This window comes from Numenius arquata, chromosome 11, assembly GCF_964106895.1.
Source record: "Numenius arquata chromosome 11, bNumArq3.hap1.1, whole genome shotgun sequence".
In the NCBI taxonomy this organism is placed as follows: domain Eukaryota; kingdom Metazoa; phylum Chordata; class Aves; order Charadriiformes; family Scolopacidae; genus Numenius; species Numenius arquata.
The window spans coordinates 12,065,139-12,083,034 of NC_133586.1; the positions used below are offsets into that span (position 1 = coordinate 12,065,139).

Below are 17,896 nucleotides of genomic sequence, written 5' to 3' on the forward strand. Positions count from 1 at the left end.
GCCTCTGAAAGATTTCCTTATCTTGAAAAGGCAGCGTGAATCTCCTTATTTACATCACCCACTGTTTCATCCATAAAATTAAACTTCCTTCCTTTTACTGATGAACAGAAGTGGGAAAAGTCAGCCTTTTATATATCCATATATCTATAGATAGATAGATATAGGTGTCCTTTTTCCCAAGCATCTCCTGCCCATGAGTATTTTTCCTTGGCTCTTCCTTACGGGTGTCAGATGACATTTCCTCTGCTGACTGTGTGCCTGTTTGACCTCTGTTCTTATTTGTCTGAAATCATGTGGTGGGTTTTTTTTTTTTATTGAAAGGAGTTCATGAAGCTAAAACAGTTTTCAACTTCTTTTATTTAAAATTTCTAAAGTGTTAGAACCTGTCCCTTTAAAAAAGAAATGTAGCAGATCAATCTCTTCTAACTCCACCCCATTCATCACAGTAACAGCAATTTTGGGTGGATCTGATGTTGATAATTTGCAAACCATTAGGGGTGTTTTAGAGGCAGTTGTTTTTGTTTTTTTAAAAAAAGGCTTTAAAGATTTCTTTTTTAATGTTAGAACTGATTCCCCCATTTAAATTGGAACCTCAATAATTTGTATTATAAATGCTGGTGTAAGTTACATTTAAAATTATTTAAGGTATAAATTTTGAATTATCCCTATATCTTAATTCTCCTTGTAGGGAAGGAAAAAAGGGTTAAAAAAAACCCCAACAACAAAAAACCTCCAAATTAAAAAAAAAAAAAAAAAAATACAGAGCTTTCTTCCTGTCTCTTCTTGTTCCCACTTTTGAGCCACAGTATTTGGAATCTATTGCAGCTTCCTACTCAAATAGCTTCCTTAACTTCACTTGGTTACTTGTAAAATGAATATATGTTTGAATTAACTGCAGTTATTATTTCCTGTTTCCTTATAAAGAAAGGCAACCTGATTATTTGCATTATTTATATGCTTTATATCTATTTGTTTTAGGACACAATCAGCTTGCTGCGAGTTGAGCCAATATATAAATGAAAAACGGCTAATAATGAAATGAAATAATATTAGAGTTAATGGGAAGTTTCCTATGTACTTCTGTGGGCTGAATATACACAAGTGACAATACTGAAAGTGCAGGATGTAATATATTAAAGATGTATGCATTATTAAATAGGTCATGTTCTATCCATTGTGCTATATAAAGGACCTTGCATCTGCTGGGCATTTTGAGGTAACAAAGACTGGCTGCTGAAACTTGTGCACATGATAAAACAACCTCCCAGTGAATCTCAGTAAGTAAATTTTAACACTTTAAACAGAAAGGGAGAAAGGAAAAAAACATCTTAAAAAAAATCCCCAAATGATTTTATACCCAGTAAGAAATCACAAACTTTAGATGAGATTGTCTCACTTAATTTATTGGTATTTAAAAAACCTGCGGAAATTAAGTCAGCCTTTGGAAAGTCACTGAATAAAGGAAAGTGCAGATCAGAGCTGTACTGAACCAGTCCCTGGCTGGAGACTCGTCACTACCGTGCAGCAGTCAGCCATGTGCCCTTGCAGCGATGGCAGCCAACTGCATGTGAGGCTGTATTGTTTAGAGTGTAACCAGGCAGTGGAGGGAAGGGATTCTGCCCCTCCTTTAGTACTGGAGAAACTGCATCTGCAGTGCTGTATCCAGCTCTGAGCACCCTGGTACAAAAACTCCAAAACTAAACCCAAAAAATATTGACACCTGGAGTGTGCCTGGCAGAGGGCCACCAGGATGGTTAGGGGCTAAAGCAAACCTCTACGAGGAGAAGAGTTCATTCAAACTTAAGAAGCAAAGGTTAAGGAGGATCTTACTGCTAGATTCACAGTGTAGAGGAGACAGAGGCTGACTGCTGGGTGGTGAGCAGTGGCAGGATGAGAGGCACAGATTCTAACAAGGGAAATTCCTACTAAGTATTAAGAAAAATTAATCACAGTGAGGGTTGTAAAACAATAGAGTAGGTTACTCCAGAAATGTGGAGTGTCCATCCTTGGAGATATTCAGGGCTTGGCTGGATAGGGCCTGAGCAGCCTGCTCTGAAGTTGGTCCTGCTCTGAGCAGGGGACTGCACTACATGACCTCCACAAGTCCCTTCCAACCTAAATTCATCATTGATTCTATGCGAGCTGTATGCAATGCTCTCATAGTGTTATTTCTCAAAGGAAGAGCCTTGCAAATGGAATGTGGTGGGTTCAGAGTCTAATCCCTGGTCTCTTATTACCTATTTTATTATTTCAACTGCATCATGGGGCAACTCCCTATCAACGGAGACATCTCATAGCTAGAGGAACACTGGGATGGAAAACAGAGGCAGAGACACCCAATCCCTTGCTGACACAATGTTTGAAGGAATGTAGGGCCTGATTCAGCTGTCTTTGTTTGAGTCAGTAGGGAGTTCTGCATAAATGAGAAGTACAAGAAGAGGCTCCTAGTTACTGATTTCCACCCACTTGGAATGTATTAATTCTAATAAAAAGCGATATCCGTTTTGCTCAATGTCTTAGCCTGAAAATTCACCCAGCAGTTGGTATTTCATGCTAAGCCATGAAATTTTTTTCACTTTGCTTCTGAGCTTACAGGTGGGATTTAAGAGGTCATCTGGGACAAATGTAAGATTGAGGAAACTCAGCTTGCAACTATTACTCTGGCAAAGCTCCCATTAAATTTGACAGGGTTATAGCTGAAAGAACTATAGCTGAAAGAATCAGTATATACGTTTCCTTTTCTTGCACTAAGGCTGGATTAAAAGGTTTATTTTTAAATCAAAGAAACAATTGCTGTTGTTAAAGTTTAGGTTTTCTAGATATACACATAGAATTAACTATGTCGATGTATGTACTGAATTAGACTGGGTTTAAAAAAAAAAATAAAAATCCATTCCACTGTATTTTAGTTGTATTTCCATTCAACACTAGTATTAGAAAAATAGGTTGTGCTTCCCCTTCCTGGAGGACAGAATAGAAGTCATAGGATTTCTTCTGGTTTAATTATCTTTTCTTTAGGACCCCCATGAATAACTCTGTTAATGTAATCTCGTATGTCTTTAGCAGACAAAGAGGTAGTATAGCGGTTTCACTCTTACTAGGTAAGGATTGATTTAAAATGAGTCCTAGTTTTAGAGATGAAAATAGCTATGAATGTCGTACAGAACTATCCTAAAAGTAGTACTGAGAAGGAGGTGTCTGAATCAGGGCATCTGATCCTTGCACAATCCTTGTGCTTTCTTCATCACTGGTACTGAAAAATGCAGGTACTTCAGAGGAGTAAGAACATCTGTTTCATTCAGACCTTAGGACAAATCCAACTATTGTTCGACTTCTGCAATTTTTGATGGGGTGATATCAAAATTCATCTTGCTCTTGTAAATTAAAGGTATTGTTTTGTTAAAAAATATAAATTTTGTGCTAAAACTATTTCATACAGCCATAAATAGGAGAGATGTGTTCTGAATCTGTAAAAAATGTAAGAGGTTTATGGTCATCTAGGATATAGCTGAGATAAAATACTGGAGTGTCCCCAGAAGCACATAGGCCCTTAATGTCTGACTCGAGAGACCTTCTTTCAATTCTTACAATATTACAGAAATATTACTCCAACACTTTGCACAGTATCACAAATTAGGGAATTATATGCTAATGTAGGTTGGATTTCTTCCTCCATCATTATAAACTCAGCTGACAGGTGAAAACTTTGAATAAAACCATTTGTAAAAATGAAGTAAAATTCTTAAGTGAAATTTGTCCCCCAAAAGCTATCATTAATAGATTTCATAGCTAGTTATCGCAGCTTGTGTAACCAAACAGCATTAAGAAAAATGGATGATAGTTTGTTTTATTTTGAGTTACCTTTTTTTATTTTATTTTATTTTTTTTTTTAGAATTAAACCAGTTAATTGGTTGTCTGGATGTAATTACTGTTTGTGCTTATAATGTACTTAAAAAAATACACACGCCAAAACTTTCCCACACTACTTGTTTTCATTGGCATAATCAAGGCTTTCTTAATAAAGAAATACATAAGATGGACATACTTATTTTTGCTCACTTGGGTTGGTGTAAACTTACAGATTAAATACAATTATTGCAGAAGTTCATATAAATTGAAATTAAAAAAAAAAAAAGAAATGAACTTCCAACTCTATCACAGTACTTCCAATGGGAAGATATTTTTTTTTTGTTGCTTGCAACAGTTCAAAATAATTTGTCTAAAATATGAAAATTGTGATAAGCTTCCTACAGGAGGAGAGGACTGAAATTTGCTTAAGATGAAGACGACCAGCTTGGTAAAGGCCAGGAAGGAGGAAGACCAGTACTTGGCATCACTGCTGTTGAACACAAAAATCCTCAGCACTGAAAACTTCAGTTCAATGTCTTTATGAAAATGGAATAGCAGGACAAACAGGTATTTCTCTGACAATCAGTTAAATTTAGTCATTTGGCTACTGTATAAAATGATTTATGTACATGAGGTTGATAAGCACAGGGAGATGCACTAAGGCATGGCCAGCGACGAGCATGGCTTTTTCTAGAGGAATGTACTGAATTTGATTGACAGTGCATGTGTGTAGTTATGTAAATACTTAGGATCACTGCTTCCAAGCTGATACCTAACTGTAAAAGGTAGTCTGTCTTCTCTATCATTCCCTGATATAATCGATTTACCTATAATTATCCTCCCCTGATTTTGGGCCCTGCCACCACAATCCATGCCATCCACATCTTCCAAGGTACAGCTAGAAGACCCTCAGAATCATCTGGAAGAATCAACATTGTGGAAAAATTGTCACTTATGTGTTATGGCAAATTCTGCTGTGCCTGTAGCAATGATGTTATATGCCTTGTTCTTGGTGTCTTTTATTTCTGGGTTTGATTCTAGGGTTTGATCAAGGAGCTAAAATATCACTGAGCTTCTGGATTTCAGTTAATCTAAGAGTTCAGCTTTTCATTTGTCATGGGAGATGGTGATCAACTGGATCCTCAGAATTGCTTCTTTGTTTTTTTTCCTTGAATGAAACTTCTGAGTGGATGACAAGTGTTTTGGAGGCCATATAGGGATCCGTTTGTCTAGATGTTCTTCAGAGTCCAAATGTTTGCAAAGGCTCAAGTGGCTGTGGGAAAGTGCGTGGATGACCCTTATGAGTAGCTCCGTTCAGCAGTGGAGAGCAGACGTTGTTTTAAGTCTTTTCTTCGTGACAGTATATTTTTCTAGTGGTTTGAGAACCAGGTGGGCAATATTCTAAGGTTGTCAACAATTTAAGTACTTCTAATATATAAGCATATTCTTTTAAATGACACACTAGAAGTTGATGATGTGCTACATATTTCACTAGATTAATTAACGGACAGCCCACATATCATGTAACATTACTTCATACAGTGTAATCCACATTTCTGCAACCATGCAAGATACCAAATAATACATCATAAAATGTCCTAGAAGATATGAGAAAATCATCTCATTAACGTGTGACACAGACTAGATATTCTTCTGGTAGCTCATCCAGAAAATTAAAGCGGTTGAAACAGAAAATATTGAAACCAGAAGAATGTTTGAGTAAATAGTAACCCAGAATTCCTTTCATAACTCACTTTTGTTTACTGGTAAATCCTATCTTCACGTTATAAACATAGTTAGTAAATATCTGACAATTTTTCTGCAGTGGTTTGGTTTAAACATATTTACCTTCTATATTCACTAAATAAATGTTTAGATTTTGCTGTACACATTGATACACAGTTCGCTTCCCTCACTCTCATCTATGTACTGCATGTCCTGGATTTCTTGATGGCAGGGACAGTTACTACCACCTTTATCCTGGTCTCTTTTTCTTTTTTTTTGAGCAAACATTCATTTGCCACTGCAAAAGAAGTACAAAATCTTTTACATAATGCTATATTGTCTCTTCAACAAGCATAAAAAAAAAATCTTATCTTTCTCTGCTTATGTGGCAAACAAGAATAACTTTGAAAAATCAAATTCCTATTTGCCCATCATTTAGAAGGATAATGCATACTTATAAACATAATATGAAAACTACTATAAACCAATTCAAACTATATATTTCAAGTAGCATCTGTCATATTTTGTCACCATTACATTTCAGCTGTAAACAGGGATTGGATAGGAAATCTTACACTAGGAAGTACTATGTATTAGTGGTACATGGTACACCATGCATTTATCTTTGGGCAGTGTGGTTTGGCAGCTGCTGTGGGTGGGTGGTCAGCTGCTTGCTTATAAAATTGTGCAGCTGAGCTTTTGCAACATCAATTCAACAATACAGAATTATTCACCATTGGTACCTTCCTGAAACTAACAAAAAATTAAAATATCTGAAATGAAAATAGGAAATCCAACATTTCTGCCAAATTATTTATAAAAGAGCAGCACAATGCATAAATATAATTTACTCTCAGTCCGATGGATTTGCTTTTTTTTGGTTTTGTATTTTCTGTGTATGTTGAAATGGGATAATCCCGGTATAGAGCTACTTGACAGGAGTATATAATCTGGGTTTGAACTCTGACTATTAACTGTACTCTCCCCACCCCAAATTATTTCAGTACAAAATTTTCTACCTACGTGGTAGAAAACCTAGTGGTTTGCTGCTCTTCAGAATTTCTAAATCAGCATTAGCAGAGGTGGTCATGGACAAAACCCCAAAAGCATAAGTAAAAACTGTGCGTCTGTATTTCCTTTCCTTGATAAGGATGGGATGTGCATTTGTTCTAGAGCTGGCTGTGGAGATTCAGGAGCATGTACAGAAAAGCTCGGTGCATCGGTGTCTGTGCCATGCTAGTTGCTAGAAAGGGCATTATTCATTCTGCAGCAGCCTCTAAGGTAAAGCCAACATCCTTGCTGTTTTGCCTTATAAGGGAAGCATACTATATGTTTGGTTGTTTTTTTTTTTCTTAAGCTACTACATAGATGAAAAATGCCACATGTCTAGGACATACATATTTTTTTTTAGACAGAGGTACAGGTGTCCACTTCCTTCAGTTTCCCCCCTAATCGTGTGTTACACCCTTACTCTTCTGCTTAGCCTTAAGACTAGCCTAGAGGCTAATGCTTCTGCCCCCGTACGAGCTGGGGACCGGCGGGGTAACCTGAGCAGGCAGCGCTGCCTGCCCGCGGCAGAGCCCCCTCCTCCCGGCCAGGACCGCAGGGCTCCCTGCGGGGCAGAGCATCCCCTGGGCCGCAGGTGACCCGCCGCGGGCCTCCCGCCACCGTAGCCGCCCCGGAGCCCCCGGGGTAGCGGTTCGGGGGTGGGGGGACATTTATATTCACCTCTCTCTCGCGAGAAACTGTTGCGCGGGCGATACTTGAAGAGAAGGGTGGGGGGGGAGAGAGGAGGGGAAAAAGGAGGAGGAGGGAGAGAGGGAGGGAGGGGGCAGCTGGAGCCGCAGCTGGAGCAGCGGTGGGTGCAGCGGCCGCAGCTGGAACAGCAGCGGGAACGGCAGCCGGCGGCGGCGGCGGCTCCAGCGGGTGCGCGCCCCTCGCAGCGGGATTCTCCCGGGGCGGGCGGGCGGGCTGGGCGCGGGGCTCCCTGCCCCGGCCGGGCACCGCGCTCCGGCCCGCCGCGGTGCCCCGCTCCGGCAGCCGGGGAGGGTTCATGCCCCGGAGACGCTTCCAGCCCCGGAGCGGCTCCGGGAGCGGTGGCGGCCGCGGGTTGTCCGCGGCGGGAGCGGGAGCCCCCGCGGATGCTGTTGGAGGGAAGGTAGAGTCCGCGCGGCTCCGGGCAGCCCCTCGCCATCCCCCGCGGCCGCCGCCTCCCGCGGGCGGGCTAGCGCCGGGCTGGCCGGGGGCCGACGGCGCCGGGGCGCGGGGGCAGGCGGCGGGGGGCGCGGAGTGGCCGCGCCCGCTTTTCGTCGGTCCCTTAACACCCCCCCCCCCCCCTTTTCTCCATTTCTCCCCTCGTAGCTCGCCTTGGAGAGGCTGGTGGGAGACAGGGCGGCAAAGACCGGCGGACTTCGGCGGCGGAGAGGAGGAGGAGGCGGCAGCCGCTCGCAGCCCGGGGGCTCGGGGGACGCGATGTGGCGGGGGCGGCTGCTGGGGTTCGCCCTGGGAGTTGCCGTGCTGTGGGCGTCCCAGGCGAGCGCCGCCGGGCACGCCGAGGGGGCGAGCGCCAAGGAGAGCCGGGCCAGCCGGGCCAAGAGGCGAGGGCAGGGCGGCGGCGGGCACGACGCACTCAAGGGGTAGGTATGGGGCCGGTCTCCCCCCGGGATGCCGCGGTGCGGGGAGCGGGCGCGGATCCGTCTGTGTACGTGTGTGCGCGTCCGTATCCATTGCCCTGTTGCGGTGGGAGCTGGCGGGGGTGGGAGAGCTCCCCGACACCCCACGCCTCCACCGAGGGCAGGTTGGTCTGGGGGGCGCTGGACACCGCCCGCAGCATCCCCGGGTAGCGGCGGGGCACGAAGTGTGGAACCCCGCCGCCCCCCCGGGACCCCCTCCGGCTGCTGGTGAGGCAGGGTGGTGGGTCCGCTGCGTGCTGCAGCCCTTGCCTCGCCTTTGGGTGGGTGATACTCCGTGAGGATGAGCCGCTGCGGCTCGGAGGTCGCTAATTTAGTTTCTAGGAAGGACATAGATGAAGGCTCACTGCGGGCTTGTGCATTCCTCCCGCGTCCCGTACTTCTGCTTTGCATAAAGCAGAATTGCGATGAGGCCCGGAGACCACAGCATGCCCTTTGCATTAGCCGTCCTCCTTCATCTCCACCTTAAACCTTTTGCAATGTGCATCTTTTGTGCTCAAGAGGACTGTCTTTGCTTATTTGGTGTTCCTTGTGACCGGGGGATGGCGGGGGGGGGGGGGAAGAATAGACACCACATTTTTATATCAGAGCTATCTAGAACTAGTCTGAGTGAGCCCAAGCGTACAAGAGTTTTAAATCATTATGAAACGTTGTGGTACATGCTTAGCAGAGTGTTTTTTTAAAGGGTAAATCTGTGTTGGGCAAACTGTTTTCCACATTCTAATGGAACACCTTTCCAATGCAAAAATAGTTGTTAAGTCAGCTGAAAGGCATTGCGTGTGTGCAGTTGAAAACTTAGTTCACTGTAAAGGTGAAAAGCTTGCAATATTGGAAGAAAAAAGAAGTTTCCTTTTTCAAGTGCTCCAATGCACCTTTTCAGCCCATAGCCAGATTTTTCACTCACCGGACAGAGGACAAACGTAGCAAAAATTATATGGAGATAGTTATGCTTTAGTAAGGGATGTGAGATACTTTCTTTGTTTTCCTGATTTCCTCAAAAAGGAGCTACTACAACTTTATTTTTAGAGGCCTTGATGTATATGTTTTAATTTCTTGCTAACTTCCTCATACTTTTGTAGTACTTTTTATTTATGTTCAGATTTGCAATCTTGGTGTTTTTTTATGCTTGTCTGACTGGAAAAGGTTTATGTTTTTAGGCCCCTATGCTGCAAAAATAGATGCAAGCTATCGGTATCATTTTTCAAGGATCTGATTTTGTAGGGTCAGACTCTTTTATTTCATTTCCTAATACTTTGTCACAAGAGAAATAGTTGGACAAAGTAGATCCTTTCTGTGACAAAAACTATTCTAGGAGGCAAGGAGGACATCTAGCAAAGTTTATAGGACTAATTGCAAGTAATAAAAGATGATAAGGCATCTTCAGGATGTTTTAATAAACTTTCTCATTATAGAACTCTGGGTTAATATCAGACTAACAAATACCATTTTCTGAGCAGCGAGACAGAGTGTGCCATCTATCACACGTGTGCTGCCTTGGTGGGAATGAGAGGCACATTAGTTGAAGATGAAATTTCTTTGGTGATTGTTGTTCAAAACTCTGCTGTTTAGACACAATCATACTGCATCAAGAGATGATATTTCAAGTGTTAATTATTTTTTCAATGGATTAGGATGAGTATTTAGCCTTACGAGTCGATTCTTAGGTTTAGCAGAAGCCTTCAATTTGTGATGTACTTTGCAATGATTCTTCCTTTTATTGTGTATTGCCTGTGAGTGATATCTACTTAATAACCTGCAAGTCTAGAGATAATGGCAATATCACTTTTAGATATTTTATGTCTTGCTCAATTTTTTGGAATGTTCCAAATCTGAATGAGTACCCTTGGGAAGTAGGTTCTTAGCAAGTATATCATAATTTGCCAGGTGATCTGAGATACAGTAAAGACAAACCAAAATATTAGTTTGGTGGCTTGTTAGACCTTTTCCTGTAACTCTCATTTGAGGCTGAGCATAGAGTTCCCAAATTGCTTGGAGGAGATTGTTAACACACAGTCATCTTTATCGTTGTTGGGTGAATCCTTCTGGATATTTCCGATTTAGAAATTGTGAGCACTTCCTTAGGTGTGGTACGGTACTGTATAATATGAATAAAAAGAGTTGTCATTTTAACAGACAAGGCTGGAACTGATTCTTTGGAAACGCAGATGGAAAACATATTTTGAATGTACAGGAACTGTATCTACATTAGACAAGGAGAATTCATTGTTATTGAAGGACTAAAACACTAAAAATATGATTTTACAAGAAGACATACTATTTTTTTAACTTGTTCATCAGTACAAATACATTTGGGAATCTGAGAGTTGTAACACAAGTCCTAACAGATGCTGGGAAACTTCATTTTCATGTTATTGTAGTTGACTAAGACTTTTTTTTTTCCTTTTTGCAATGAACTCTTGCTCTGATTGTAGGAGTGTGGAGATACATTTTTAGAGAAAACCCTTCACATTTAAACTTTTTGTGTGTTTGATTATAAAGACTATTAACAGTCTTTTAGCATTTAAAAGTATAGAGGTTAGTCTCCGTGTGAATACTGGTCTTGAATGTTAAAATGAAGAAGCCCAAGGTCTGTTTCAATTCTCATGATTTTTCCCACTTAACATTTTTTAGTGCAAGCTGTTGATTGCAGGAGATGTTTGCTTCGTCCTTGTGACCTTTGCCTCATTGTTTATGCCAGCGAGCTGTCCAAACGTATAACATGATTCTAGAAGTATATTTTAACTTTAATAATTATAAATTATTTGGAAATGCCTCTTATGTACTCATTTTAAGACTTTAAGCTTGCTGCTCATGTAGTTTGAATTGGTCCAGCTATGAAGGCATTAGTAATCAGTGATTAGTCCTTGTAATGCCATCTGTGTTTGGTCTAAGCCAATGTGTGTTTATGTGCTGGTGCCTCTAAGTTATCAGAATAAAGGCAGTAATTATTTCAAAATATAACTAGATTCTCCATTCATGGAAATGTTGCTGGAATCCATTGTGATTCAGGAAGTTAAAATAATAAGCCCTTACTGAGACACTTTTATCCTCTGGATCCCCCAAACTTTAATACAAATGTTAATGAATTGAATTATAAGGCATCGAGCCATTATCCTCATCCCCTTCTGAAGAAATAAAACATACAAAATTGGCCATGAAAGGGGAGCTGTTTCTAAACAATATATACTTGAAGTCAGCCATTAATATATGTTTCAATCATTTGAATATAAAGTAAAAAATAATTTACTGGTGATTTGATTGGTGCTTGACTGAATTTGAAAAGTATAGTTCTTAAAGATCTTGGAATTCATTAGGATTTCCCTTTTTCTGATGATGATAGACAAAGACCTCAAAGGTTAATGAGGATCAGTCAGTTCTTAATAATATTTTAAGCAATGTTTATCAGTATAATGGCCAAAAAAGCCATTATTTGCCTAACAAATAGCACAGCAGAAATTTTAAAAGAACTAAGATTTCTTCAAGATAGCTGAATTGTGACACGACTCTAATTAAGACACTGATTAAATGCATTTGTGCAAGAATGATTTTAATTTCTTTGTTTTTATTAAGTTGAAATGATAGTGAATATTGCAGAACAGAATAGTTGGCTCCAAAATCATTCATAAAACTCTTGGATTAAAGCTATTCAACAAGGGATTGAGGTTTTTTGGACCAATTTCTTTTCGTCATCCCAAATGAAGTCCACAGGTTTACTGATAAGATTACTTGAGTAAGCTCGGTTGGATTTGACCCTTTTTATGCATCACTGCTCCCTGAAATAAAATAAATCTTGTTATCTATAATGTAATTCCAGTATTCAACTATATAATTAAGGCTTCTGGTTTTTGTTTTAAACCACTATTTGCCACTAAAAGCCTACTGAAGGAAAGCAGACTTTCTGTACTGGTAAATATTGGTTTATACTGAAAAACCTCAAACATTTTTCTTACCACTTTTGGCCTGCACACCTCTGGCCAGCTGCTGGTCCCACACCTTGTCAGTGTCACCCTGTGAGGAGGAGGCAGCCTGAATCTTAGGAATAAAAATCTTAATTAAAAATATATGCAAGTTGCTGTAATACCTGATGTGCTGGAGCACTCACCTGGTTTCAGGCAGTGTTTCCAGTCCTCTGTACCTTATGGCGTAAAGCCTGCATGGAGGATGAAGACCTTTTATGCCAGTGCATCCTAATGTAAAACCTGATATCCTTGGCAACTACACATAGTGTTAAGATTCTGCATCTCTCTGAATTTATTTTCCAGTGGTCGTGATACTCTTTTTTTAATGTTTTGTTATTATGTTATCCTTGGAAATCTCATTCTGGAGTGAAATGAGTTCATAGATTTTTGCACTGTGTCTCATGTACATGTTTTCTTTCTTTCAGTAGGACTGTATGATGTGATTTGATGTAGGTGTGACTTTCTCTGGGGAGCAGGATATATGGGTGAGGAGGAGAGAAAGCAGACAGAACCAAGCAAGAAGCCAAGCCAGCTCAGAATCTGTTCTGTGGCTGGCATTAGCTGTTATTAACACTTGCTGAAGGGCTAATATTTAAAGAGGGAATTATTTTCAGCTCTGATCATATAGATGTCTTCCCCTTGCTGCAACAATGGGTTTTAATTACATTTTGCAATATTTAAATACTACACGTAAATTTTTAGATGCATTTAATGAAAGCTGTCTGACAACAGTCTGCACAGGCTTGCTTTATCCATAGCCAGTAGTAATGCAAAGCTCCCATGCTAGCATTCTTGTTATAGTTCCATGGTGTTCTTCAGTCTGAAGAAAAACAGTAAAAAGTAAATAATCTTCAGCCCTACGTAGTCCTCGTGCTCTCCAAATCCTGTCATTTGGACACCATCTCTTTAAAAGGTATGGTCTTAATCCCAGTTGTAGTTTATGATTTATGGATAGACTTTTGGACCTGCATAGTTTGTAGTGCAGAATTAGGACAATTCATTTTGGGCATGCCGGTGAAAAAACATCCTACGGTTAAAACTTGTGGTGGTTATCTCTAGAAGGTCCCTTCCAACTCTAAAAGTTCCGTGATTCTGTGATTGTTGTAGTCTCCCTTTCACTGGTCAATATCTTAAGCACACGTGCTTCTGTTACCAACCACTTAGCCAGTCTTCCTCTCTGTGATCTTTTCTCATATTATATTGTAGCTGGACACAGATGATTTTGAAGCGCCATGTGTCTGTTGTTTGAAATTTGAATTGAATCACCACCCCACAAAAAATACATTAAAGATACACTTTTTTCACATTTGGTGGTAGTAAGCCACAAATGGAGCAAACGGAGGAAGAAGGCTCCAGTAAACAGCGTAGCAGCGTTCTTGATGTACTGTATGAAACAGGATTGTGTTGGAAGTATTGTAAAATTGGCTCAGGGGACTCAGATGAAGCAGGTTCCTTGTCACCAAGCACCGCTTTGGCAATGTGACACACTGAAGCTCAGGAGGGCAGGACTGGATGTAGCTCTTTTCTGTTCTTCCCCTCTTTTCTTTATTTATTTAATTTTCTGATTTATTTATTTTGGTCTACGTAGCTCATGGCTATATCAGGCTGGCCTGATACGCTGACCCAGATGCTGCAGGATGGGTCACAGCTGGCCTGTGATGGGTTTGTACTTTGTGTACAGAGTGGGGAATTTCACCTTGGGTTTGCCACTTTGTGTCCCATCATAGGAAGGTACCTTGCTGCCCTTCATCCTGAGGGGTCCTGTGTAAGGCTGTCTGGGGTTATGACTTAATTGCTTGGCAGGTTAGAAACACATTTATACTACAGCTCTTACTCAGAAAACATGAGATGTCACGGACTGTGCTTTGTTTCTTTCCTTGTGTTGTAGGTGATAATTTTCTTCCTTGGATACATGATGGAATTGTTTCATCTTTTTTGCAGTGTTGTCCTTCTGGAAACTTTCTGAACTCAGTTTGTTGGTGTTTAGTTGAATTTTTATTGAGGGGGTGTTCAGTCTTTAGAAACTGGAGGCCTATGGGGTTGGGGAGAAGAAGAGTACCTGCAGAGAGTGTGTCTGGTTGCAGCAGGGTACAGGCAGGTTTCCAGAGAGAATTGTTTGGAGGGAGCAGAAGAAGCCTGCGGCACATGGCTGGGACACTAACCACAACTGCACTTTCCTCAGTTAAAAGCCCACTTATGGTTTATAAAAGTAGACTTCTCCCCTGTTGTTAGCCAGCACAGGATAGATTTTGTGTTCAGTGGCGGTTCCGCAAGTTGTGCACCAGATTCAGCCTGTTCTGGGTATGTTTGTTGTCTTAACTGGGTAAGCTACTTTATGTGCAACTTCACGCTGCTGTGCCAGAGTCTTTGGGGCTATACTGGGCTTGAGGATGCAGACTTGAAGTAAGGATAGGGCTGCTCTCACTTTATTTGAGAGCAATGGGAGGATCACTGGGTTAGGTTTTGGCAGGGACAGTCCATCTGTCTGCTTCATTTACAGTGATCCTTATTGAATAAAATTGCAGCTTCTGTTTTCCCGTATGCTTGTTTTCCTTTCCTGTCCTGTCGTATGGTGTTCAGCAGTGCTGCTCACTTAGGACAGGCTTTCTCATTGTCATTCATCTTCTATCCTGCAAACCTGGATGTTTTACATATGAACTTCAATACAAGTTTTGACAAGGGTAACTTTAAATGTGTTCATAGACTCCACAGCTTGTCATCATTAGAATAGTACTACTCAAAACGCAGGACACAAACTATTTAGCCACATGGATCACAGGAAGACTTTCTCTTGATAGAAGTGTAGTAGACATTGGCTAAAACGAGGCCATCTCTACTAAAGACTTTAGGAGCTGAGGATCTTTGAATATCTACATATGGAAATAGTAAGAAATTAATCATTAGCTTTTTTGCTTTGCAATAAGGTCACCTTCCATCATGTTCCTCTTCTTCATCTCCCTGCTGAACTCTAAAGATGAAAAGGATATAGATGCATGTGTGTCGCTTTGGTCTTACTCCCCAGACTCAGTAAATATTTTTGTAGAATGGAACAATTGTGGCCTGGAGTGTTTCTGATTAACCATCGCACTGTGTTGGAAAATATATTTGTAGCTCTTTGGTCTTGTATTGCGGATGACTCCTTTGGTTGTTTTCTCATCCATTCTGACTTTCCCACTTCAGATTTATTTATTCATTTTTTAAAAAACGGATTTCAGTCCTACTGAAGCCTTATTCATGTACAGGTTGATGTGCAGATAGAGGCATGAGAAGAATAATTTTCTTTTTTTGTGACGGTTCCGTGAAGTTGGGCTTTTTGGAAGGTACATTGAGGTTAAACTAAAACCTATGCCTTCTGGTTTTGCTTATAGATCTTCACTGAAGTATGAAGGAGTTCTAGCTTTTATCTGGAAGAATATTTTGAATGTTGACTTGCTGGAGAATCTGTTGTTTTCCCTTCTACTTCTCATTTTACGAAATGATTCATGACCGTTCAAGCCTCAGAAATACCAAATGAAGCCACAGTTCTTTTGTCTACAGCCTTAATCATTTTCATCCTCTTTTTCAAGCTTCCCTCTCTCTCATGTTTTGCTGGAGGACATCAGACTATCCAGTGATGTTCAGATGAGGTTTTAAACTAAAATTTGTTTCCTTTCAGGAACATTTTTTTCCTGTTTCTTTTCTCCTTCTTTGTTTTTTCCCTCTGATATTTCATCTTTTTCTCTTCCCTGTATACAAGGTAAATTAGTGGTGGCTGCTAGGGACAAGGTTAACTGAAACAGTGGGATCTGTATCAGCAGGGTTTTCCTGTTGCCTTATGGCAGACATGCAGTTAACTGGCCTTTTGAAAAGACAGTGCACAGTCCCAGCAAGGATAGGTAGGAGGGTAAGTAGGATACAGTGTGGTGTGAAGGGAGGAGCAGAACTGCTGCTATCTTATCTAAAATGAATCTTCCAGTAGCCTAAAGAACACTTTAAAACACAGGTTAATAGCATTGCTTAACCCGTTAAGGGCGTTAACTGACAAGTATTGATACAAATGTCAGGTTTATGAGACTGCCTAAATGCTTGCAGTTGCCCCAGGGTGGGGACAGTGGATAGCACCAGCTCATCCCGCAGCCTCTGGGGAAGCCTCACCAAGGGTCTGGCTAGCCTTGGGGCTTGGCTGGCCAGCGTGCTCGGTGCCAGTCCTTGTGCTGCTGCTCAGCTCTGCACAGTGCGGGCTGGTGGAGGTTCTGAGGTTGCCTGTGAGCTTTCTCTTGGGACATTGTTAGAGCTCTGCCCCCATTGACAGCAGGTACGTGGTGAATGTGGGCAGTAGTGCAGGAGGTGTAACCTGGTCTCTCCTGGTTCCCCTGTTGGAAGTGACATCTGGAGAGCTAAGCATTGTCCTAGCCCACAGTTACATCCCTTTCCCATGCTATTTAGGGCTACCAGGGAAAGTACCTGCTGGATCCCTCCCGTTACCAGCCGTGCTTGTCTGGCACATCAGATAGTTTTTGTGGTGGCATAATTGTACTTTATATGTCTTTTACAGCCATGTAGGTTGGGTGTCGAACTGGACCCACTGACGTTCTCAAGTGGAACAATGAGGCAATACATGCCAAAAACGCGTCTGTCCCTGCCTATGAATGAGAACAATGCCTGGCTGTCAGGTTAGATGATTGTATCCCTGTGAAAGACACAGGCAGATTCTCAGAGAAAGTGCGGAAGAATTCACTTAATGTCAAATGCTGTTGTTGGATTGCTGTGTTCAGCTGTCACAGTGTGATGGAAGTTAGGGTTAGAAAAGTGTTCAGTGTTGCTGCAGGAAACTTGCATGTGATTTTGAACTCTTGACTTGCACATAGGCCGGAGCCAAAGACACCCGTAGAGCTGCTCAGAATGTTATTTTTTTAAGTTGAACTGAGCCAGGATTCTGGGACAGCAGTATCCTTACTGTCAGAGTGAGAAATAGTTATCATATTAGGCTCTCTGCATGGCACAGGCATCCAGGCTCACTTACGGTGAGGTAAAAATGAGTACATCAGATACAAGCCTTTGTATGTAAAAACCCAGACTTTACTTTAAATGCATGCTTATCCTTTGTAGGATAGTAGAAGTTAAATTTTATGTTTGCTTTCAGAGTCTGGCATTGTTTCCTAGATTTTCCTTTTATACAATTGGAATAAATAGCTTCAAGAGTCCTCTTAATAATCTTCACTGAATTATAAGAAAGGGCACAGTGACTAAAAACATCCCATTTTCTAATATTTAGCTAAACAACATAGAAGCAATTCCTGTTTAAAATATTTGGGGTACCTGGAAATGAGGCCTATGCATGTTAAATGCAGACCTGTCTGTGTTTGTTTGCTATATCCCATCCACATGGTTAAGTTTCTCAGTTTGTGGGTGTGCTCACTGGAAGTGGTGAGGTCAAAGGACAACTGGGCTTCTTCACTGGGCTCTCATGTGCAGAACGGTATGTGCCAGGGTGGTGGGTGGCTTGGGAAGGCTGCCCATCATGTGTGGTAGCTGTTAGCTGCTGCATCCCACCGGGATCTGGACCTTCCCTTCACAGTTCTGCTTTGCATGCTGCTCCTTGGAGGAGGGGGTAGGCACCAGAGCAGCAAAAAGGAGGTGCTTTCCATATCAACCTCTAATTTGTGCACCAAGTACCTGGCTTTTGTCATCTA

General features: G+C 41.5%; 1 protein-coding gene across 1 annotated transcript in view; it reads left to right on the plus strand.

The window, feature by feature from the left end:
* Nucleotides 1-8,047: 8,047 nt before the first annotated feature.
* The window catches only part of FBN1 (fibrillin 1), a 154,825-nt gene continuing 144,976 nt past the window's right edge, over nt 8,048-17,896 (plus strand). Inside the window, exon 1 of the mRNA XM_074155888.1 lies at nt 8,048-8,211. Within this exon, the coding sequence (XP_074011989.1) occupies nt 8,048-8,211 (164 nt within the window). The remainder of the gene's footprint in view (nt 8,212-17,896) is intronic.